Source organism: Bacillus rossius, chromosome 2, assembly GCF_032445375.1.
Source record: "Bacillus rossius redtenbacheri isolate Brsri chromosome 2, Brsri_v3, whole genome shotgun sequence".
Classification (NCBI taxonomy): Eukaryota; Metazoa; Arthropoda; class Insecta; order Phasmatodea; family Bacillidae; genus Bacillus; species Bacillus rossius.
Genome location: NC_086331.1, coordinates 65,469,368 through 65,487,018, shown reverse-complemented (window position 1 = coordinate 65,487,018; position 17,651 = coordinate 65,469,368). Strand labels below are relative to the sequence as shown.

The following is a 17,651-nucleotide window of genomic DNA, read 5'->3' as shown; positions in this document are numbered from 1 at the left end:
AATATCACGTGCGGCAACAACAAACGGACCCGGACGTAGAGAGCCCCGAAGGACGCCTGAGGCGATTGGCCGAGACGCACGATAGGGCGCGACGTAACCAGGCAGCTTACCAAGCACAACGCACACCCGAGACGACCCGCCCGCCCCCTGAACTGAAACCAGGCCAGCTGGTTTACGCGAGGCTCCACCCCCTCTCCTCCGGCCGACGCAACTTCTGCGCCGGCCTGGCGCCAAAGTGGTTTGGCCCGGTGGCGGTGGTCAAGGCGGGGCCCACGGCGGTCGTGATAAAGTTACCCTCAGGCCGGGCCGCGAAATATCACCGGGACGATGTGCGCTTGGCACAGGAAGAGACGGAGGCGGCGGACGAGGCGGAGACGGGGCAGGAAGAGACGGAGGCGGCGGACGGGGCGGAAGAGACGGAAACGAGACGTGACGGAGCAGGGACGCGGCAGGAAGAGACGGAGGCGGCGGACGAGGCGGAGACGGGGCAGGAAGAGACGGAGGCGGCGGGCGGGGCGGAAGAGACGGGAACGAGACGTGACGGAGCAGGGACGCGGCAGAGAGAGACGGAGGCGGCGGACGAGACAGACGGGAGGGCGGCCGCACAGCTGGTCACGTCCACCCCAACAGACGGGGGCGGGTTCAGAGGCTTCCCGGACCTGGGGGCGGGACAGGCGACGCCCCTCGCAGTCACAGATGTCCGGCCGAGGCGGCTGTTCGAAGACTCGGGGAGTGACGTCTCGCCTTTCAGGGGATTTCTCAGGGACACGCCCGGAGTGACGGAGGGCCAGTCGACATCCCAACCACTGATAAGGTGGCCGGAGGAAGTAGAGAGTAGGCCGGGTTCGCCGGACGAGCCATTATGGCCGCTGCATTACTCGTTGGCAGACTCCACGTTCAGGGTGACAGTAACCGAACCGCAGGAAGACGAAACACCGCGGGAAGAGAGGGGAGACCGGGCGTTTCAAGACCCAGTTCCGGCTCCGCGATACACGCTACGACCCTGAGGGATCGCGAGGAAGCACAGCTGTTGTTGATAAGGGGGCGACCACGCCCACAGGCGACCCAGCGGAAACGTCGACATGACCGGCTATTCGAGGGGGGGGCAATTGACGTCAGCCGGGGCTACGCCCCATGAGCCTAGTCAGTCTCCGTTTCCTCAACATTCCTCTCCCCTTCCCCGGCATTTGTACCGCCATGTACGTAGTCGTGTGTTTGAATTGCGCGCCACGAACTACCACAAGAGGGCGCTTAGAAGCAGTGCGGCGATCCCTAAAATTGCTATGTTAATATTAATTGTAAGCCTTTTTGTTGTTTTCATCCATCTTCGCCCCAGTGCTGTGTAGTTTACTTGTGTTTCTTTAATTTAAATAAGTTACCTTAAATAACTATAGACGTTGCCCGGGCGGACCCGAACAGGCACGGACTTGGACGAGGATAGGAATGCTTTTATATGAATTATCATTAAATAAGTAAATAGTAACAAACTTTCCATTGTCAGTAATTTTTATATATTTTTAATGTTTATCTGTAATTTACTCAACTTTCGCCGGGGCACGGAGTCGTAGAATATAGTAACGGTAATTGTGTTGGCGCGAAGGGCGCCATGTTGCCACCTGCGAGCGATGAGCTCAGCCCAGTCGATCTTCATCACTGACCGAGAGCAGACGCGCCAGCACCCCGGGGACTTCAACCTTTGTTCTGCACTGACCAAGTAATTCTGTCTCGTTAAGTATTTCTGAATCTCTTTCGCTCGTCATCCTCGGGGCAGCTCTCGGCCAGCGGGCTGTTTAATTAATTAATTGTCTCAGTCGAGTTTTTTTCATCACCGTGTAATAAGTGTACTTTGCAGCATGGCCACGTGTGTGGACCATGCCCTCACCTAAACCGATTCGTGCCTCAGGCTTTTTAACCGTGTAATGTGTAACGTGTAACGGGCGTGTAGAGAGACGTGTTAGTGAAATTAAATCTGGAGAATAAATATAAAGTGAGTACTTATTTAATCACGTGGTGAGTGAGTCTAGGAGTGTGGCGTGCCCGACGCCTAGAGCGGGCCAGGTCTGGGTAGCTAGGATAGAAAGGGCTGGTAACTCGTCCCCACTTGGGCTACGTCACGCCCTGAGTGAGAGACTCCGCCGGGTCCACGTGCCCTTCCACGTGGTGGCGCCCATAGTTAACATCTCGAAATCACCGGCAATGCGCGATCAGCCCTCAGCGCACTCATGTATAATAAGCAGTGCGAGTGTGTTCAGCCTGTAGAGCTGTAGACTGCCGTAGCAAAACACGGGTACTCGGGCTATTACATAATAAATGTGTTTGACTACTATAGTGCAAAGTCAAGCCAAAAATAAATAATCAATTTGCGAATACCCAAGTCTGTGTAATATTAAAAAAATTATAATTTTATGCAGCTTCGACAGTTTAAAAGTGTGTTTGTTGGGATACAATGCCAGTGCTCTTGATTAGGTGAATATGGTGGGACTGACAAAAAAGGCCTGGAAGATATGCTGAGGTAAAAAGACAATAAAGTTAAAATTCACCAGAGGCATGCACGGATACCGAACACATAGTTTAGTATACTTTCCAAAGGAAAATTATTAGAGTATAGGTGGATCATAATAAATAATTACCACAAATTCTGGGCTACTAAAGAAATATTTTAATGATGAAAAATCCACATATGGTTTATAAAAAAATTATCTTTCATTGTAATTTTTAACATCACTAAAAGACAGGAAGACATACCATAGAGTCATTAACAAAGTTTTGTGAGATTTATGCTATGTTCATTAAAATAATATAGGATATCCCCAGCCGGGGAGAAGGGGGAGTAGGGTTGACATAGATATAAATCAATATCACAATTACATGAAATCTAGTAACCTTGGTGCGGGGGCCATCTGGCATACAATACAGATTAATTTTACAAATTTATCAGAGATTAATTTTGGGTGGAGCCATACCCCAGTCTAAACTCAATAATATAGCAGAAGCACTACACCAAAAGATTTATGGTGACTAATCTGTCGCTAGCTGACAGCGAGATGTAGATGACTGAGCCATCCCTACAAAGCTGGGATAGGCCTTCAATAATTTAAAAAATCAGGGCCTGGAGTTTGGATGCTGCCACATGAAGAAGTTATGTTGAGGCATTTATTCAATGGTATATCACAACCATATAGCCTGGTGATCACAGCATCAGGCGATGACCGAGCACTCGCGGAAGTAGCAGACGAGACATCGGTAGCGCGAAATAAGCTGATACAATACTATTTGAAGTTGTAAAATAAGAACAGGAAACAATTAGGGGAAACACTCTCTCTTTATCTGGTACTACACCTTTACACTAGTCGCCTGCTCTAAATAGAGTACTACTTGCACAAGTGCCGCGGGTAGACGAGCGGTCAAGATGAAAAGCTGAGAGGCTGCTCAGGACTGGAGGGCCGTGTAATTAAAATGCACGCTAGGTGCCGAGAGAGCATTGAATGGAGGAAACACGCTTCTGACTGATAGAGAGAAAAAAAATTTAAAAACTGGGACTGTCTAATTGTTGGCCTACATTCAGGGGCAAATGGGGGAGGAGCATATGGCGCACTCGGTTGAGTGCCAGATGAACCATCTTGAGCTAAGTTCTTAAACTGTCAGCCAGAAAGTGCACGTAAGTGCTGCTGCTAAGCCTGGAGCATATAGGCGAGAGAACTGACAGGTATCACTCCCTGGAGAGAAGGTGAATAATTTTTGTGGTAGTTGGAGAGTTCGCAGATAGATGGCACTTGAGGTAGCTCGAGGTTATATAGGGCAGAGGCGGCATGAGGCCACAGAACGTGGGGGTTCATCATGACGTCATTGTTCAAGGTATGTGTTTCCAGAAACTCGGCACAAACTGGGGGGAAAGGGGGCGGGTGAGGGGACGGGCGGGATGCTGCCGTAGTGGGAATGAAGGCAACAGAGTGCCCGAAGTGTGTTTCGGAGCCTGTAATTTGGGTCTAGGCACCTTACAAAAGGTGCCCATGCAAGGCGCAGCTCAAGCTGCGGCTGTGCCGGAGAGGGCTGACGAAAGCCGGTGCACTGAGCTGCTGGTCGTGCCAGTGGTACACAGGGGTCTCATAATTTTAAACTAGAACGTGCAGAGGGGCGGGAAAAAATGGAATTAACAATTAACAATTTGGTGCCGAATGAGGCACTGCAGGCACTGGAAACAGCCGGGAAACCAACTGTGGGTAAAGATTAAAAGGGAGGATACAGTAGAGAAAATAAATTTTAACTAGCTCAAAAAAAAAAATCAGATCCAAAGAAAATTACAAATTAGGTAAGGCCTAAAATTATGCCAGGGAAAATGATAATTTCCGGCACAGTAACCTACAAAGTTTCACCCTTCATAACATGTTTACTTTAACCATTTATGAGTTACTGATTCAAATGTCTCTATCTGGTACTGATGTAAATTTTTGAGACTGACTCCTAATTAAAAAAGGTCTCCATCCCGTAAATCAGTACAACAGATAAGCACACGAACGACAGCCACTCACATGGTGCGTGAGATAGTATATGAAATTATTACTGGTATGTAAGGCTGTGCTACAGTTCTATAGCACTGACCACATTGTCACACACAGTTTGTAAAAGATTATCTACACCAAGTTAAACATTATAATAGTTATTGTATCACAAATAATACTGTTTCCCTGTTAAACATTCATTCACATTGTCCTGTCCTTCCCGGCATGAGAGAATTTCCTACCTCCAGTTTTGACTTGTAACATGCCTCAGTGCTAGGCAAAGTCTCAGCATGGCTGGCACATTCTCCACCACTCCCCTCACCTACCAGCAGTGGTGGAGGGGTGCAGGAACGTCGCCCTTATAAGCATCCCCATCATGCTGTCTCACATGTTGTCCGTGATGTGCTGTGCGGCGCTGTACCGTCTGGATGTTTGCACATGCTCGCCACAACATTTGCCTCACCTCTCTGCTCTCCCTTTAACACATGTATTGTGTTACAAAGCAGTGCTGCAGTCGAATGTGTTTGAATTTTTTGCAAGAGTTCCACATTACTATTAGAAAAATGGTGTACAATTGTACTAGGAGTCTTATTGGTATAAGCCCTATATAAACTGAATAACAGTCCCATTTCTTGTGGGATAATGTGAACAGTTTTAGGGCCGGTTTTATGACCCCCAGCTAAACCTCCGGCTAAAATTTAACCGCAGACTAGCTCTTATTTCGGTTTTATGACTCCCAGTTAACGTCTACCTTCCAGTTAAAGTCCCGGCTAAATTAGCGGGTGGATGAACCGGCCGCTAGCTGCTTAACCGGAGGCTAAGCGACAGAAAATAAAATGGCGATGTATCAGGCGAGGTTAGTTGTTGATAGTGATGATGACTTGATGTAAGTTTTTGGACATACGCCATTGCTAAGAACTTTTTCTGTTGAAGAAAAACTAAAAAAATAAAGAAATAAATAAAAAAAACCAAAAAAGACAAAAAACACAAAATTAAGCAAAAAATTGCTGTTGTCAACAAGGATATAAATACCACAAAATATTCCGTGACAAGAATATGGTCAACAAAACAAAGAAAAACAAAGAAAAATCTACTAAGAGAATAAAAAAAAACCCACAAATGATGACGACACAGAAATATTGAACCCAAAAAATTCAGCACAACGGTTGAAACGAAACAAAAACAAGATAAAACGAAAAGACGAAACAAACACAATAGTTTTACCAAAACAGAAACAAGCGACGTCTCGGGAACTGCTATCTGCTCCCGTCCTCAGGCAGAGACGCACATGGTACGGAAACACAGGTGATGATGACTATTTGAGGAATTCTATTGAATATTTGCAGGATGCGATGGAATAATTTATTACTAAATATAAAATGCTTCGCTGTATTCATCAAAGTTTTATTAAAAATTACATGAAAGTGTAGTCACGCTTTTCGATTCTCGTCGAGTCGTATATTATTATTATTTGACTTTAATTGATCACGAAGTACATAAACATATGCAATGTATATAAACTTAAATGTTCCTGCTTAAGAATATGTGTAAATTAGTACATTTTAAAATTGCAAAATGAGGGTTATTATTACCTATAAAAAGCGTGTTTTCATGGAAGTTGTAGGTATCTGTGAATTTTTATTCGTAATACAGTAGACATATGCCGGGAATGAAATGCACTTCATATAACTTCAGACGTGTTTCTAATTCAATGAATACAATTGAATGTGAAAATAAATGTTACCCAATTATCCCTTCCCTATCATACAAACCTTTAGGTACTTATTATCTACCTGCCAAGCAAGTGAAAAACGAAAACAGCACTGGAATTATTCTGATTCCCGTATTCAAGTTTATCCCTTGATCGTATCGGCATAACCCTTTATATGTTGGTCTTGTTTTACATTATACTTGCTGTTTTAATTTAGAATGTTGAAAAATCCTGTACATAACACAAAATACCTAACATATCACGATACAAACAAATTATGTCAGGTCTTGTAAAAATGTATTTCTTTCGTATATATTTTACAATCATAATTATTTCACCAGTGAATATGTCTAGGATCTCTCAACCTACTAAATTAAAACAGCAAGCATCCTATACCACAAACTAATTCCATCAGGATCGGATTAATTTGGATACGTGATACGAAACTATTAGTACAAAAATGAAACCTACACCAGTGAAATGAAAATCGTCAAGTATTTTCCCGAAACAGGGTCTATATTATTTGATTATGAAATACATTTATGAAAGAAATTAGTGTTCTCTAGCAAAAATGTCTTATCCCTATTAATTTGTTTGTATAGAATTACTTCGTTAGTTTTCGCTTAATATACAGGCTGTATCAAAATTCATGTTACAACGCTTGAGGGTAGAAAGCTCTTATTATTTGCAACCTATTTTGCCAATAAACATGTTGCCGGAAACGCGTAGTTAAGCCCCTGTAGCCCCAGAAAGAGTCAGCATAGGCAACCCGTTGGGCTTTGTGCGAGACAGACGATGCTGTGGTGAATAACGTGTTTACGACGCCGGGCAGCGCTCGAGAGGATATCGAATGCTGACCCCCGCACCTTTTTACTTCCGTTGGTGGCGCCCAAACCTCTTTTCTTCCGTTCGTGCCGTGCCATAGCACTGCGCAGCGTAACATCGCAGTGTCACAGTGTGTTTTGATATCACTGGTGGTCTGTCGTTGACTGTTCTGTCATACAAGCAAACTCGTGGTGTCATTTCTTTCGCTGTGGTTCTGAAAAGGGCGACCTTTTAGTGGAGCTCAATGGAGTACACGTTTAGTGAGTACACGGACATGCTGCTTGTTTACGGGGAAGCTAGACAAAATGGATGAGCCGCCCATCGTCTGTACGAAGAACGATATCCGGGTCGTAGGATTCCAGCTCACACCATGTTTGCAAGTCTTACTCAGCGAATGCGTGATACTGGTACATGTGCCGTCACAAGACCAAATGCTGGTGCTCCATGCAGGGTTCGTACTCCCAGTTTTGAAAAAGATGTACTTCAAAGATTTGAGGAGAGTCCGGATACAAGCACAAGGGCAGAAGGTTCCGATATGGACGCTGACAAAATGGCTGTTTGGCGAGTTCTCCATGAGAAACTCTTGTACCCGTACCACCTTCAAAAAGTGCAACACATGGGTCCGGCGGACTATCCTCTTCGCATGACCTTTTCTCGTTGGTACATTCAAAGAGTATTGAGGAACCCTGAGTTAGAGGTTTTATTCAGCGATGAAGCCAAGTTCACTCAAGACGCTATTCTCAATTTGCACAACAGTTATGTTAGGAATGATGTCAATCCGCATGCAACGTGTGTTACAGCTAGCCAGGAAAGTTTTTCAGTTAATGTGTGGGCCGGTATTGTTGATGGCGTACTCATCGGGCCTTTTTTTCTTCCCCCACGACTTACCGGCGCCGGATACCTCCACTTCCTTCAAAACGAACTACCAGGTCTTCTTGAAGAGGTTCCATTGCATGTCCGACGTGTGATGTGGTACCAACATGACGGGGCACCACCTTATTTTTCCCTGCAAGTGTGAGAGTATTTAAACCAAACATTTCCAAACCAATGGATTGGATGAGCGGGCCCTGTCGCATGGCCGCCAAGGTCACCGGACCTAACCCAGTTAGATTTCTTTCTGTGGGGTTACGTAAAAGGGCTTATCTACGCTACGCCAGTAGAAACGGTAGAAGAGCTTACACAGCGAATCACTGAAGCGTTCGAAATCATAAGGTCGACTCCACACATGCTCCAGCGTATCCGTGAAAACATGATTCGCCGTTGCCACCTCTGTGTCGCTCAAGGTGGGCGTGTTTTTGAGCCGTTGCTTTAGGCTGTCACGTTGTTAAAACGTATGCAACAATTTCAATGTTGTGAAACAAAGCCGAAGCTGTGATTGATTTCAGAGTGAAATTAAAATCTGTGCCACGATTAAAAAGGTTATTTCTCACTCGAACGCCCGCACATCCACAACATAACACTCTACAACGGGTTGCCTACGCTGACTCTTTCTGGGGCTACAGGGGCTAACTACGCATTTCCGGCAAAATGTTTATTGGCAAAAATGGTTGCAAATAATAAGAGCTTCCTACCCTCAAGCGTTTTAACATGAATTTTGATACACCTGTATAACCTAATAAAATCATGAGAATAAATACAAGAGTAAAGTTGAAAACACATGGTTTTGAATCTTAAATTGTAATTTCATGGTTAAATACAAAGCAGTTTTTACGTCGAAATAGTTTTTGGTTAATTTAATTATATTTATTGCAAGATAAAGTTTGCGGCATATTTCTTTACTGCAGCTGTAAACATTACGATTCACAATACAAACGAACAACTGACTAACATTCTACCAGAAAAAAAACTGTCTCACAACAAAAGTTACCAAATTCTGGTTTATTTTATTACCAACACACCCATTATTACACCACACGCTCCATCAGGTTCCGGTTAGCCAACTGCAGGCTAAGTATGGGTCATAATACACCCCTCGTTCGTTAACCGGAGGCTAGCCTAACCTGAGGGCTAGCTAACCTTTAGATTTAGCCGAGGGTCGTAAAGCCCACCCTTAGAGAAGGTTTTAGTAGTTAAATGTTTTGCAAGAATCAATTTTGTGGCTGCATTTATCCTTGAATACATACAAAATTACAATTGTATTTACTTATGAAACACAAATGAAAAATTACTGTGAATTTACACTGAGATTAATTTATCTGCTAAGTGCATGCTATATACAGTAAAGGTTTTGATTTATATTGCCCACAGTTATATATTTTTGTAAATTAAGCTTATAAATGTAAGTTTTTGAAGTGAAACTTCTGATCACAGGAGGGGGATAGTTAAGTATGGGGTAACCGTAGAGGAGTGTGCGTCAGCGGCGACGCCACTCCAACACATGGACTAGCGGTCGAATGGGAAGATAGCAAGGGGGATGGGGGTAGATATGTAGCATAGCATGCTATATGCTAGTTGTAATGGCTGGAAGGGGAGATGGCACGGGCGAGGTACAAATGCTGTAGTAGAGATGCTACGGAATTCTTGTAACGCTGCTTGTGTTTGTCTACTCAGTTTTTTCTTAGTTTTGGATGATACCCGCATCCTTTCTATTTTTAATTATTATTACTTGTTCAAAAAAATATATATTTTTAATTTATCTCTATCTATACATAATAAGCAAGAAGTTTCGCTTCTGTCACATGTGGAGTCCAAGTGCACATTTTTTTTCCAGAACTTAAATGAAATGTTTGTTTGCAAATTTTAGCTTGAATATTTACATTTTTATGTTTTTTTCAGAACTTATTTTAATACAAAAAGTACAATACATATATCAAGTAAAAGTCAATGTTTTGGTCATCGAATAAAAAGGACTATTAGTTGTATTATTGTAGAAAATAATTTTAAATTAACCCCACCATTAAGTATGCTTTTCTTTACTAAATTTTCTAATTACGTATATCCAATAGAATATGATTATTTTATTAGCATAACTTGCATAAAATTCTCACATTTTCACAATAAAAAATTACAATTTACTTGTGGGAGAAACCCACAAACATCTAATCCCCTGCCGCTGCAACAATCATTACTGTATGGGTGTCATTTCACCTATTGGCTGCCACTGTGTGAAATATGCACCAAAGAAATTTTAAGTCTTTTGGATTGTCAACTATAATATCATAAATTATGCTATCATGCTGGAGTTTTAGTTACATGTGAGCTGGATGACATGTGCTATTAATTAAAATGTAGCAGTTCTGATATGATGGAAACACTTGACAGGTCATGTATGATTAAAGTTATTCAAATTAAAGTCAAATGGTCGGCACTCATTGGGTACGGTCATTTTGTATGCCAAACAGTGCATAAGTGACTACCAAGTAGATGTGGTTGTTGGCAATTAAATAGACGAAACTGGCAGAAATGAATGTGAGAGTATCTAGAAAATTCGGATATATAAAAAAAGGCAGTTTATTAAAAATCTTTTCTGTAAAATTTCGGTAAGCATTATAGTAACAGTTATCTGAGGGTGGTCATAAGAACTGTCATTGGCTCACATGATTAGTAGGTATAATCCTGTGTCTCATTTATTGTGTTTATGTCAATTTGGTGACAACCAATTCTATTGTGTGAATACCATATTAATTTATGCCTTACTTTAGACTTTTTATATCAACTATAATTTTAGCCGTTCTACAAAGATGAAGTGTTAGTGTTTAATGATTATGCTTCGGAGCTTAGAAGAAGGAAAATGTTATCATCAATGTTAAATATAATCCGAATTGTTTTCATAATCTAATGTATATATTTTATGGTTTCTTTACAATTTTTTGTTTGCTGCTGGTTAAGTTATTAGTATTCTCCTATAACTCACCCACTGTACGTTAAGTTAGTTAGGTCAGGTCAGCTACGTAAAAGAATGCTGTGAACTATGGCCTTATAAATACTATGCTACATGCTTATTATTAAGAAATCTTGCTGAAGATAGGACATACCTTAAGGCATGATGGGGTGAAATACAGAAAAAGGTCTATAATACGACCAGACCTGCCAACATTCAAATTTAAAAAATCATGAGGTCCTCGATAAAAATTTTCAGGCCCATAAATACAGGTTAGATATAAAAAAACAGCAAATGAGAATCTTTAAATTTAAGTGACATACCTGTACATATGTTACATGGTCTCTGCTTCAAAATTTATTTCAACAAATTATAGGTTGCAGATTTAATTTAGTTGAACATAATTTAGCGCTGTCGTGTGGTGATCATGCAGGGCCGCAACTAAAAAAGATGTAAAATAACATTCTGCTCGTGTAACACTATTATCACTGTTCACAGCAAAATTAATTTTTTTATTGGAAGCAATACACTTCACGTGTTAGTTGTGTTTTTTTGTAGCGACATGTTTCACAATGTCTCCTCTTCCACTATGCGAGATAGAAAAATCAGCACGGCACACGCTACAAAACGCTAAATTGCTTCCTTTACGTGACTAGAGTATTCATGGAAACTGTTACTGTAAGCTTTCGTAAAACTTGTTTTGTAACTTTTACAAACAAAATCTTGGGGCCCCAAAAAATCGTGAGGAAACACTATTTTGGTGTGAGGGCGTGAGATGGACCTTAAAATCGTGAGCCTCACACCAAAATCGTGAGTGTTGGCAGGTCTGTACGACACATTCAGGACCATGGCTCCATGCCAAAATTTCAAATGTCATTAAAGTTTAATGGGAATGCAAAAGAATATTAATATTAAGTACAATGGTACTGAAACAAGTTTTAATATGCTGTTATATAGAAAGAAAAAATTCAGATGAGCATTAATCATCTTCAAAAAATTATCACAGAAATCTAAAATTTAACCGGCCAGAAAATAGTAAAAACTTTCCTCAAATGAAAACTGACAAAAATTATAACACACTGAAATAAAAAATGCTGGCAGCACAGTTATGTGACCTGGTGACCATTGTCAACAGCCGGAATCCACCTGAAAAAATCTGAACTCGAGCATCTTGATTTTTGCCAGATTACAGAATGTACTAAACCACAGAATGCCGATACTGGAGGTCTCTATAGAAGGGAACAATGTAGAGGTAAACCCAGGAGGGAACATATCTACAAGATTGTGGAGGACCTAGACTGCGGAACTTCACAATGCTGTGTGAAGATTACACAGCATGGATTACTAATGCAAACCAATCTTAGAACTGCAAACTAAAGAAGAGCATATTATAAATTGCTTGTATGTTTTCACATAATCGCAATAGATATATTTTATCTGGTGTTTTTGGTAAAAATAATATTGCCTTACTATTAGTGTCAGTTGTATTATTTTATTGCAAATTTTTAAAACTTATGTAAAGTATATATGTAACAGATTCTCAGCGTTATTAAATGTACCTGATAAAATTTGCCAAGGATAAACTACAGACCATCACAAACCTTAACAATTGGGGCAAAATATAAACAGTATGACTCCAGAAAACTTATTGATACAATAAATTTCCCTTTTACTTATTGCCTTTTATAGTTATTTATCTCTAAACAAAGTATCAGCGTTGATTAAGTGCGAAGAAAAAAATAGTCTTAGAAACATACTAGAATGCAGCAATTAATAACATTATTTCTCACATAAATAACATTCGTGTTTTCATTTGCATAGTTACAAACTATATTACCAAAACCAATCCAGTGTGTACCAAGTGCAGACAAGTGCAATTGCTGAAATTCACTATTAGCATACTTGGAATCATACGGAAATAAAAGCAGCTCACAGATTCTCATTGGTAGTCACCCAGAAAAACAGCGTAGCAACATGAAAATTAAATTTATGTTACAATCACAGACTGTAGGCAACATTATCATCACAAAAAAGGATGCTGGAATGTTAAGCAGAAAATGTTCTTTCCACCATAGCAATTCTGCTAAAATTGATTTTTTAGGTGAGTTCATCAATCCAGTCTAGCTTGAAGATGACTGGAAGTAGGGTGTATCAAACATAAGGCTCAAGCAGCCCTGCTGTTGGAAAACTGTCTTCACTTCACATGTCAGGGCCTTGCATTTGCTTCTTACATCAAGGCACACACACTATTACAGCCTTATGTCATAGGTAAAAAAGGCCATGAAAACTTAGCAATGGACCTGCAATATTATACTAGACTACATACATACGTTATCGTATGTATTTTTCTCAAAAGAAATCTGCCTGTTTAAAATACTAAATATTTTAATAAAACATTAGGGTACTTTTTGAGTTGGAAAAAAGTTTAGAAAGAACTTCTTGTGAAACATGTAATTTTTGGGTTTGGAGGTATGGAGGGGTTAAAAATTGGTTTAAGTTCAAGTGACACCACCTTTAAAATAAATATTTTTTTTTAAGAAACCATGAAACGTTGTAGAATTGAGAGTTAACTGTACTTTCCGATTTATACCTGCATATATGTATCACATATCAACTTTTTGACAACTCACTGCTATGATATTAAAATCATATACATAAAAAAGCATAGAAAAAACCATATCATGCAACACAAAGTTAACATAAATATATACAAAACTTCTATTTAAAGGCAACAATACTACTATCAGTAAGACAGCGAACAAACGAAGGCCAAATTCGAAAAAGCACATTTGTAATGAATTTAAGAACATGTATTATATAACTAAAAAAAAATATTGTTACATTTATTTCAAACAGTATTTTATATTGGCACTAACACAGCTCAGCTTAGTTCATCTCACACACCTTGAAGACATCATAAAATAATTAATGCTGCTGCTGTTGCATCTGAGCTTCCATTTTTGCTAACATTTCTTGCATGCGTCGCAATTCTGCTTCCTTTTCTTGTAATATGCGATCTTTATCGCCTGTTGGTGGCTTCTCCTCAAAAACCGAACTAGAAACATGAATTTCATCAGGTATTAAAACTCATAGAATATTAAAATATGTAGGTTTTCTTACATAACAATAATGTATGTGTGCATGTGCATGAGTGTGTGAGTAGGAAGGAGGGGGTAGAGAGGGAGGGGGTAGAGAGGGAGGGGGTAGAGAAGGAGGGGGTAGAGAGGGAGGGGGTAGAGAGGGAGGGGGTAGAGAGGGAGGGGGTAGAGAGGGAGGGGGTAGAGAGGGAGGGGGTAGAGAGGGAGGGGGTAGAGAGAGAGGGGGTAGAGAGGGAGAGGGCAAGAGGGAGGAGAGAGAGAGGAGAAAAAAATGAGATGGACTAAGAAACAGAAGATAAACAGTAGACACAGTGGGTATATCTGAAAGCTTGGTAAGGACAAGCTAATTTATAAATATTTATTTTAAATTTTTTTAAATTTTTTGGTGGTTGTACAGAAAATACTAACCTGAATTAGTATTTGTTGTCCTTGTTCAAGAATAAATGTCACCAGGCTTTCAGATATCCTGTGACTACGGTACAGGAATATACACACAAAGAAAGACAAATTTAGAGACAAATACACAGCCTGACACACAAGCCTCTGCACTCTCATTCTCACTAATCCCCAAAAATATAACACCTTAATATCTCCCCCATCCCCCCTTACCCAACCAAAAAACACATGCATGATACATACAAGCACGCACGTGCAAACACACATACACACTTATGCTACATTTTCCAGATAGAGTGAAGATGTTTTAAATAATCTTTTTAGGAATTTTTAATAATTAGCAATAAGTTAAATCTTCAATTAAAGGCATTTTTAATTTCTCTAGTTTTTATCTCTACCTCATTTCCTTTCCAGCTACTTGACTTTTACCCAAAACCTTTGTTAATGCATCTAAATTTAGGTGACTAGACCCTGAAAAGATCTTCAAACAATTTTTCATGCCTCTCCTCATTCCTTCCCAAACATTTGGTTTGCCTGAGTGACAACAAATATCTCGTACATGCCATTTTCAGCCAGTGAGGTATTGAGACAGAGTTTTTTGTTAAATGTTATATAGTACAAAGTCGAGACTCCACACGGATCATTAAAGTGATAACAGCGTCTAGAATGAGACAGTTTTATCAGCATTTGCCTTTTTTATTGGACATGACATTTGTTGTGTACCGAGGACGATTGTTTTAATTTACCATTTTATCCGCTGCATGAAGAAACATCCCTCAACCTTCCCCCTGATATAAATTTTCATGCAACTAATTTAATAGGGATATTTTCCACGTATTACAGCAGTCATGCTCTCTTTGATCATCATAATTTGATTATGTATTACATTTTTAAATGTTTATTTGTACAGTGGATTTTATTTACTGGAGGGGCATTAACCTTTGCTCCCGATTACCCTACATGGTAATTTACGTCACTTTCCAACTTCTGAAACTAGGCATTTCTGAAATGATTTTGTAACTTTGCTTCTGGCTCTTCAATCTTCTTCGTGGTCTTATTTTCACTATGGCAGGCAAGTTGTATTCAATCTCAAGATCTACCTGTCCAGAAAATTGTAACCCACAACAGAAAACAGAAAAATGTAAACCACCCTGATAAAAAAAGGCATGTCAACACTTCTTTTAGTTGAACTTTGCTGTGGCTCAAAAAAACAAAAAACAAAAAAAAAACCCAAGATATATTTCTTAAGTCACAGAATTTGAGATAATCTCAGAGAAAACTAATTTCTGCACTAGACTAGACTTCCCTCTAATAAACTTGCACAGTGACAAACACATTGCAATTCTGAAAGGCAGACATAGCCAATTCTACAGTCATAGTGAAGAGCTCAGCATACAAAGTTAAGATTTCTAAGCTTAAACGTCATCCCACACTGTTACTGCTGTATCTAAACCACTCACCATTCACATTCCTTATATTTGCCACTTCTTCATGTGCCGCTCCCCTCCGATGGCTCCTGTTTTTTTTTACTAATCCAACACTACATTCGTTCCATTAGTAGCAACCCAGTTTACCTGGCTACTGCCCCTCCCCACTTTGTAAATGACTTTACTAAAGTTTGATTATGTTTTCTGATTATATTCAGTACCTAATGAGGTTTTTTTATATCATGCAAATAACAGCTGTTTATTATTTTGAGAGTTATTTGTGCATATGCAACTTGTTTTATGATGATTTACATTGTTTCATGGTTTTTTTATATTTATTTCTGATTTGCTTACATTATGGCGAATCAGCCAAAGTATTTATGTGCTTTCACATATTTTAAAATTATTGTTTGTTGTATTTCTTAAATTCATTAATGTGGAGATAGAGTGACTGTTCTAGAAGGTTCTATAACAATTGAGCTGGTTAAATAGTTTTATCAGTTACAAAAGCATAGAGAGAGAGACAGGCAGTGCCTGTGCATGGGAAAGACTAGTGATTTCAGTTGAGAGCTTGTTGCTTTGTGCCCGTGATTGGCTGATTTTTTCTGTGCATTTTTAAGATTGGTTGTAAATTATGTCACATGAGCGCCCTTGTTCCTCTGGAGAACAACGGGCGGCCATGGAGTCGGTCAGCATCTGTACGAGGTACCGAAATGTTGTGTGTGTGGTGGCTCAAACTTAGCAAAAGAATGTAGAGGCAGAGAATTTGGCGGCTATGACCAGACTGTGACCTTGTTTCATCTTTCAGAAAATTGTTTAGAGATTTGGCCATTGTCGTCGGTAACAGCCAACAACAATGACAGAGTACCTTCATTATTGTTCCAATGATGGAGTCCTTCGGCTGGTACCATGAGTTGCAAGAAACCACAGGATTTACCAATAATTAGTTTGTAATGTTCAATTTGGTACCAAATATGTGTGTAAATATGTGTTTTGGAGAAGTGAAAATGTTTTGTGTGATCTGTTTGTATTTTTTGTTATGTATATGTTTTTTCTTTGTCGGAAGATGGCAGCCACTGTGACCTGTGGATTAATGTGAAGGAAAAATAAAAACAGTAAAAATCAGTTTGTGTCCCAGAGACTTAATTTCAATAATCAAACATTGACAGCAATATTTTCCCCCTGGAACTTAAATAATATTTCAATGTTCCATCAAAATGTATTAAAATGTTTATGTATGAGCAATATAGACAAATTTTGAGCTAGCCGGAGGTCTGGATTGTTACAAGTTTTTGGTCGCTCATCACCACTAGGGCTGTCTGAACAGGCTCAAGCAGACTGCTTCCTAGCCAAGCCAGATTCGGTAGTCACCTACAGATTGCTTTGGAGGACAGCTGGCTAGAGGTAATGAGAGCCTAAATAGGTGTTTGGCTGGCGGTGTAGTAGTATGTTCACCTTTTGGTCCCTAACTTGCTTGGGGCAGCAGGTCTTGACTGGGATGAATGACAAGTATTTAAAAGTTTTATTTTTGCAAAATTTAGTCCCTACTAGTTTTTTTCAATTAATCTGACATTCCATTGTTTGGCACATTCTGTAATCTGGTACCAATCGAGACTCTTGCGTTCAACTTTTTTGGGTTGCTTCTGTGTCTTGACCTTGGCTAAAAGATCAAATTACTGCACTGCTGGCATTTTAAACTTCCTCAGACTTTATCTCTACTCTTGGTTTTCATTTCAGTAGTGTTCCCTGTTTTCTAATGAGTTACATTTCACATTTCAAGGGTAAATTTCCGTAATGATTTTTTGAAGAAGACCAAAATTCATCTGTTTAATTCATTTCTATAGAGCAGCTTATTACAACTTGTTTTAACACATT

The 17,651-nt window shown here is 40.0% G+C and overlaps 1 protein-coding gene across 3 annotated transcripts in view; it reads right to left on the bottom strand.

Annotated features, from left to right (window-relative positions):
* Positions 1–17,651, bottom strand: part of LOC134529339 (septin-1) — a 217,303-nt gene that overhangs the window by 18,994 nt on the left and 180,658 nt on the right. For 2 of the 3 annotated variants that reach the window (XM_063363296.1, XM_063363298.1), the window contains one exon: positions 13,410–13,910. In XM_063363296.1, coding sequence (XP_063219366.1) covers positions 13,781–13,910 — 130 coding nt within the window. In that variant the 3' untranslated portion in view covers positions 13,410–13,780. Of the gene's footprint in view, positions 1–13,409; positions 13,911–17,651 lie in introns of those variants that run through there. The other variant, XM_063363297.1, reaches the window with a different exon arrangement.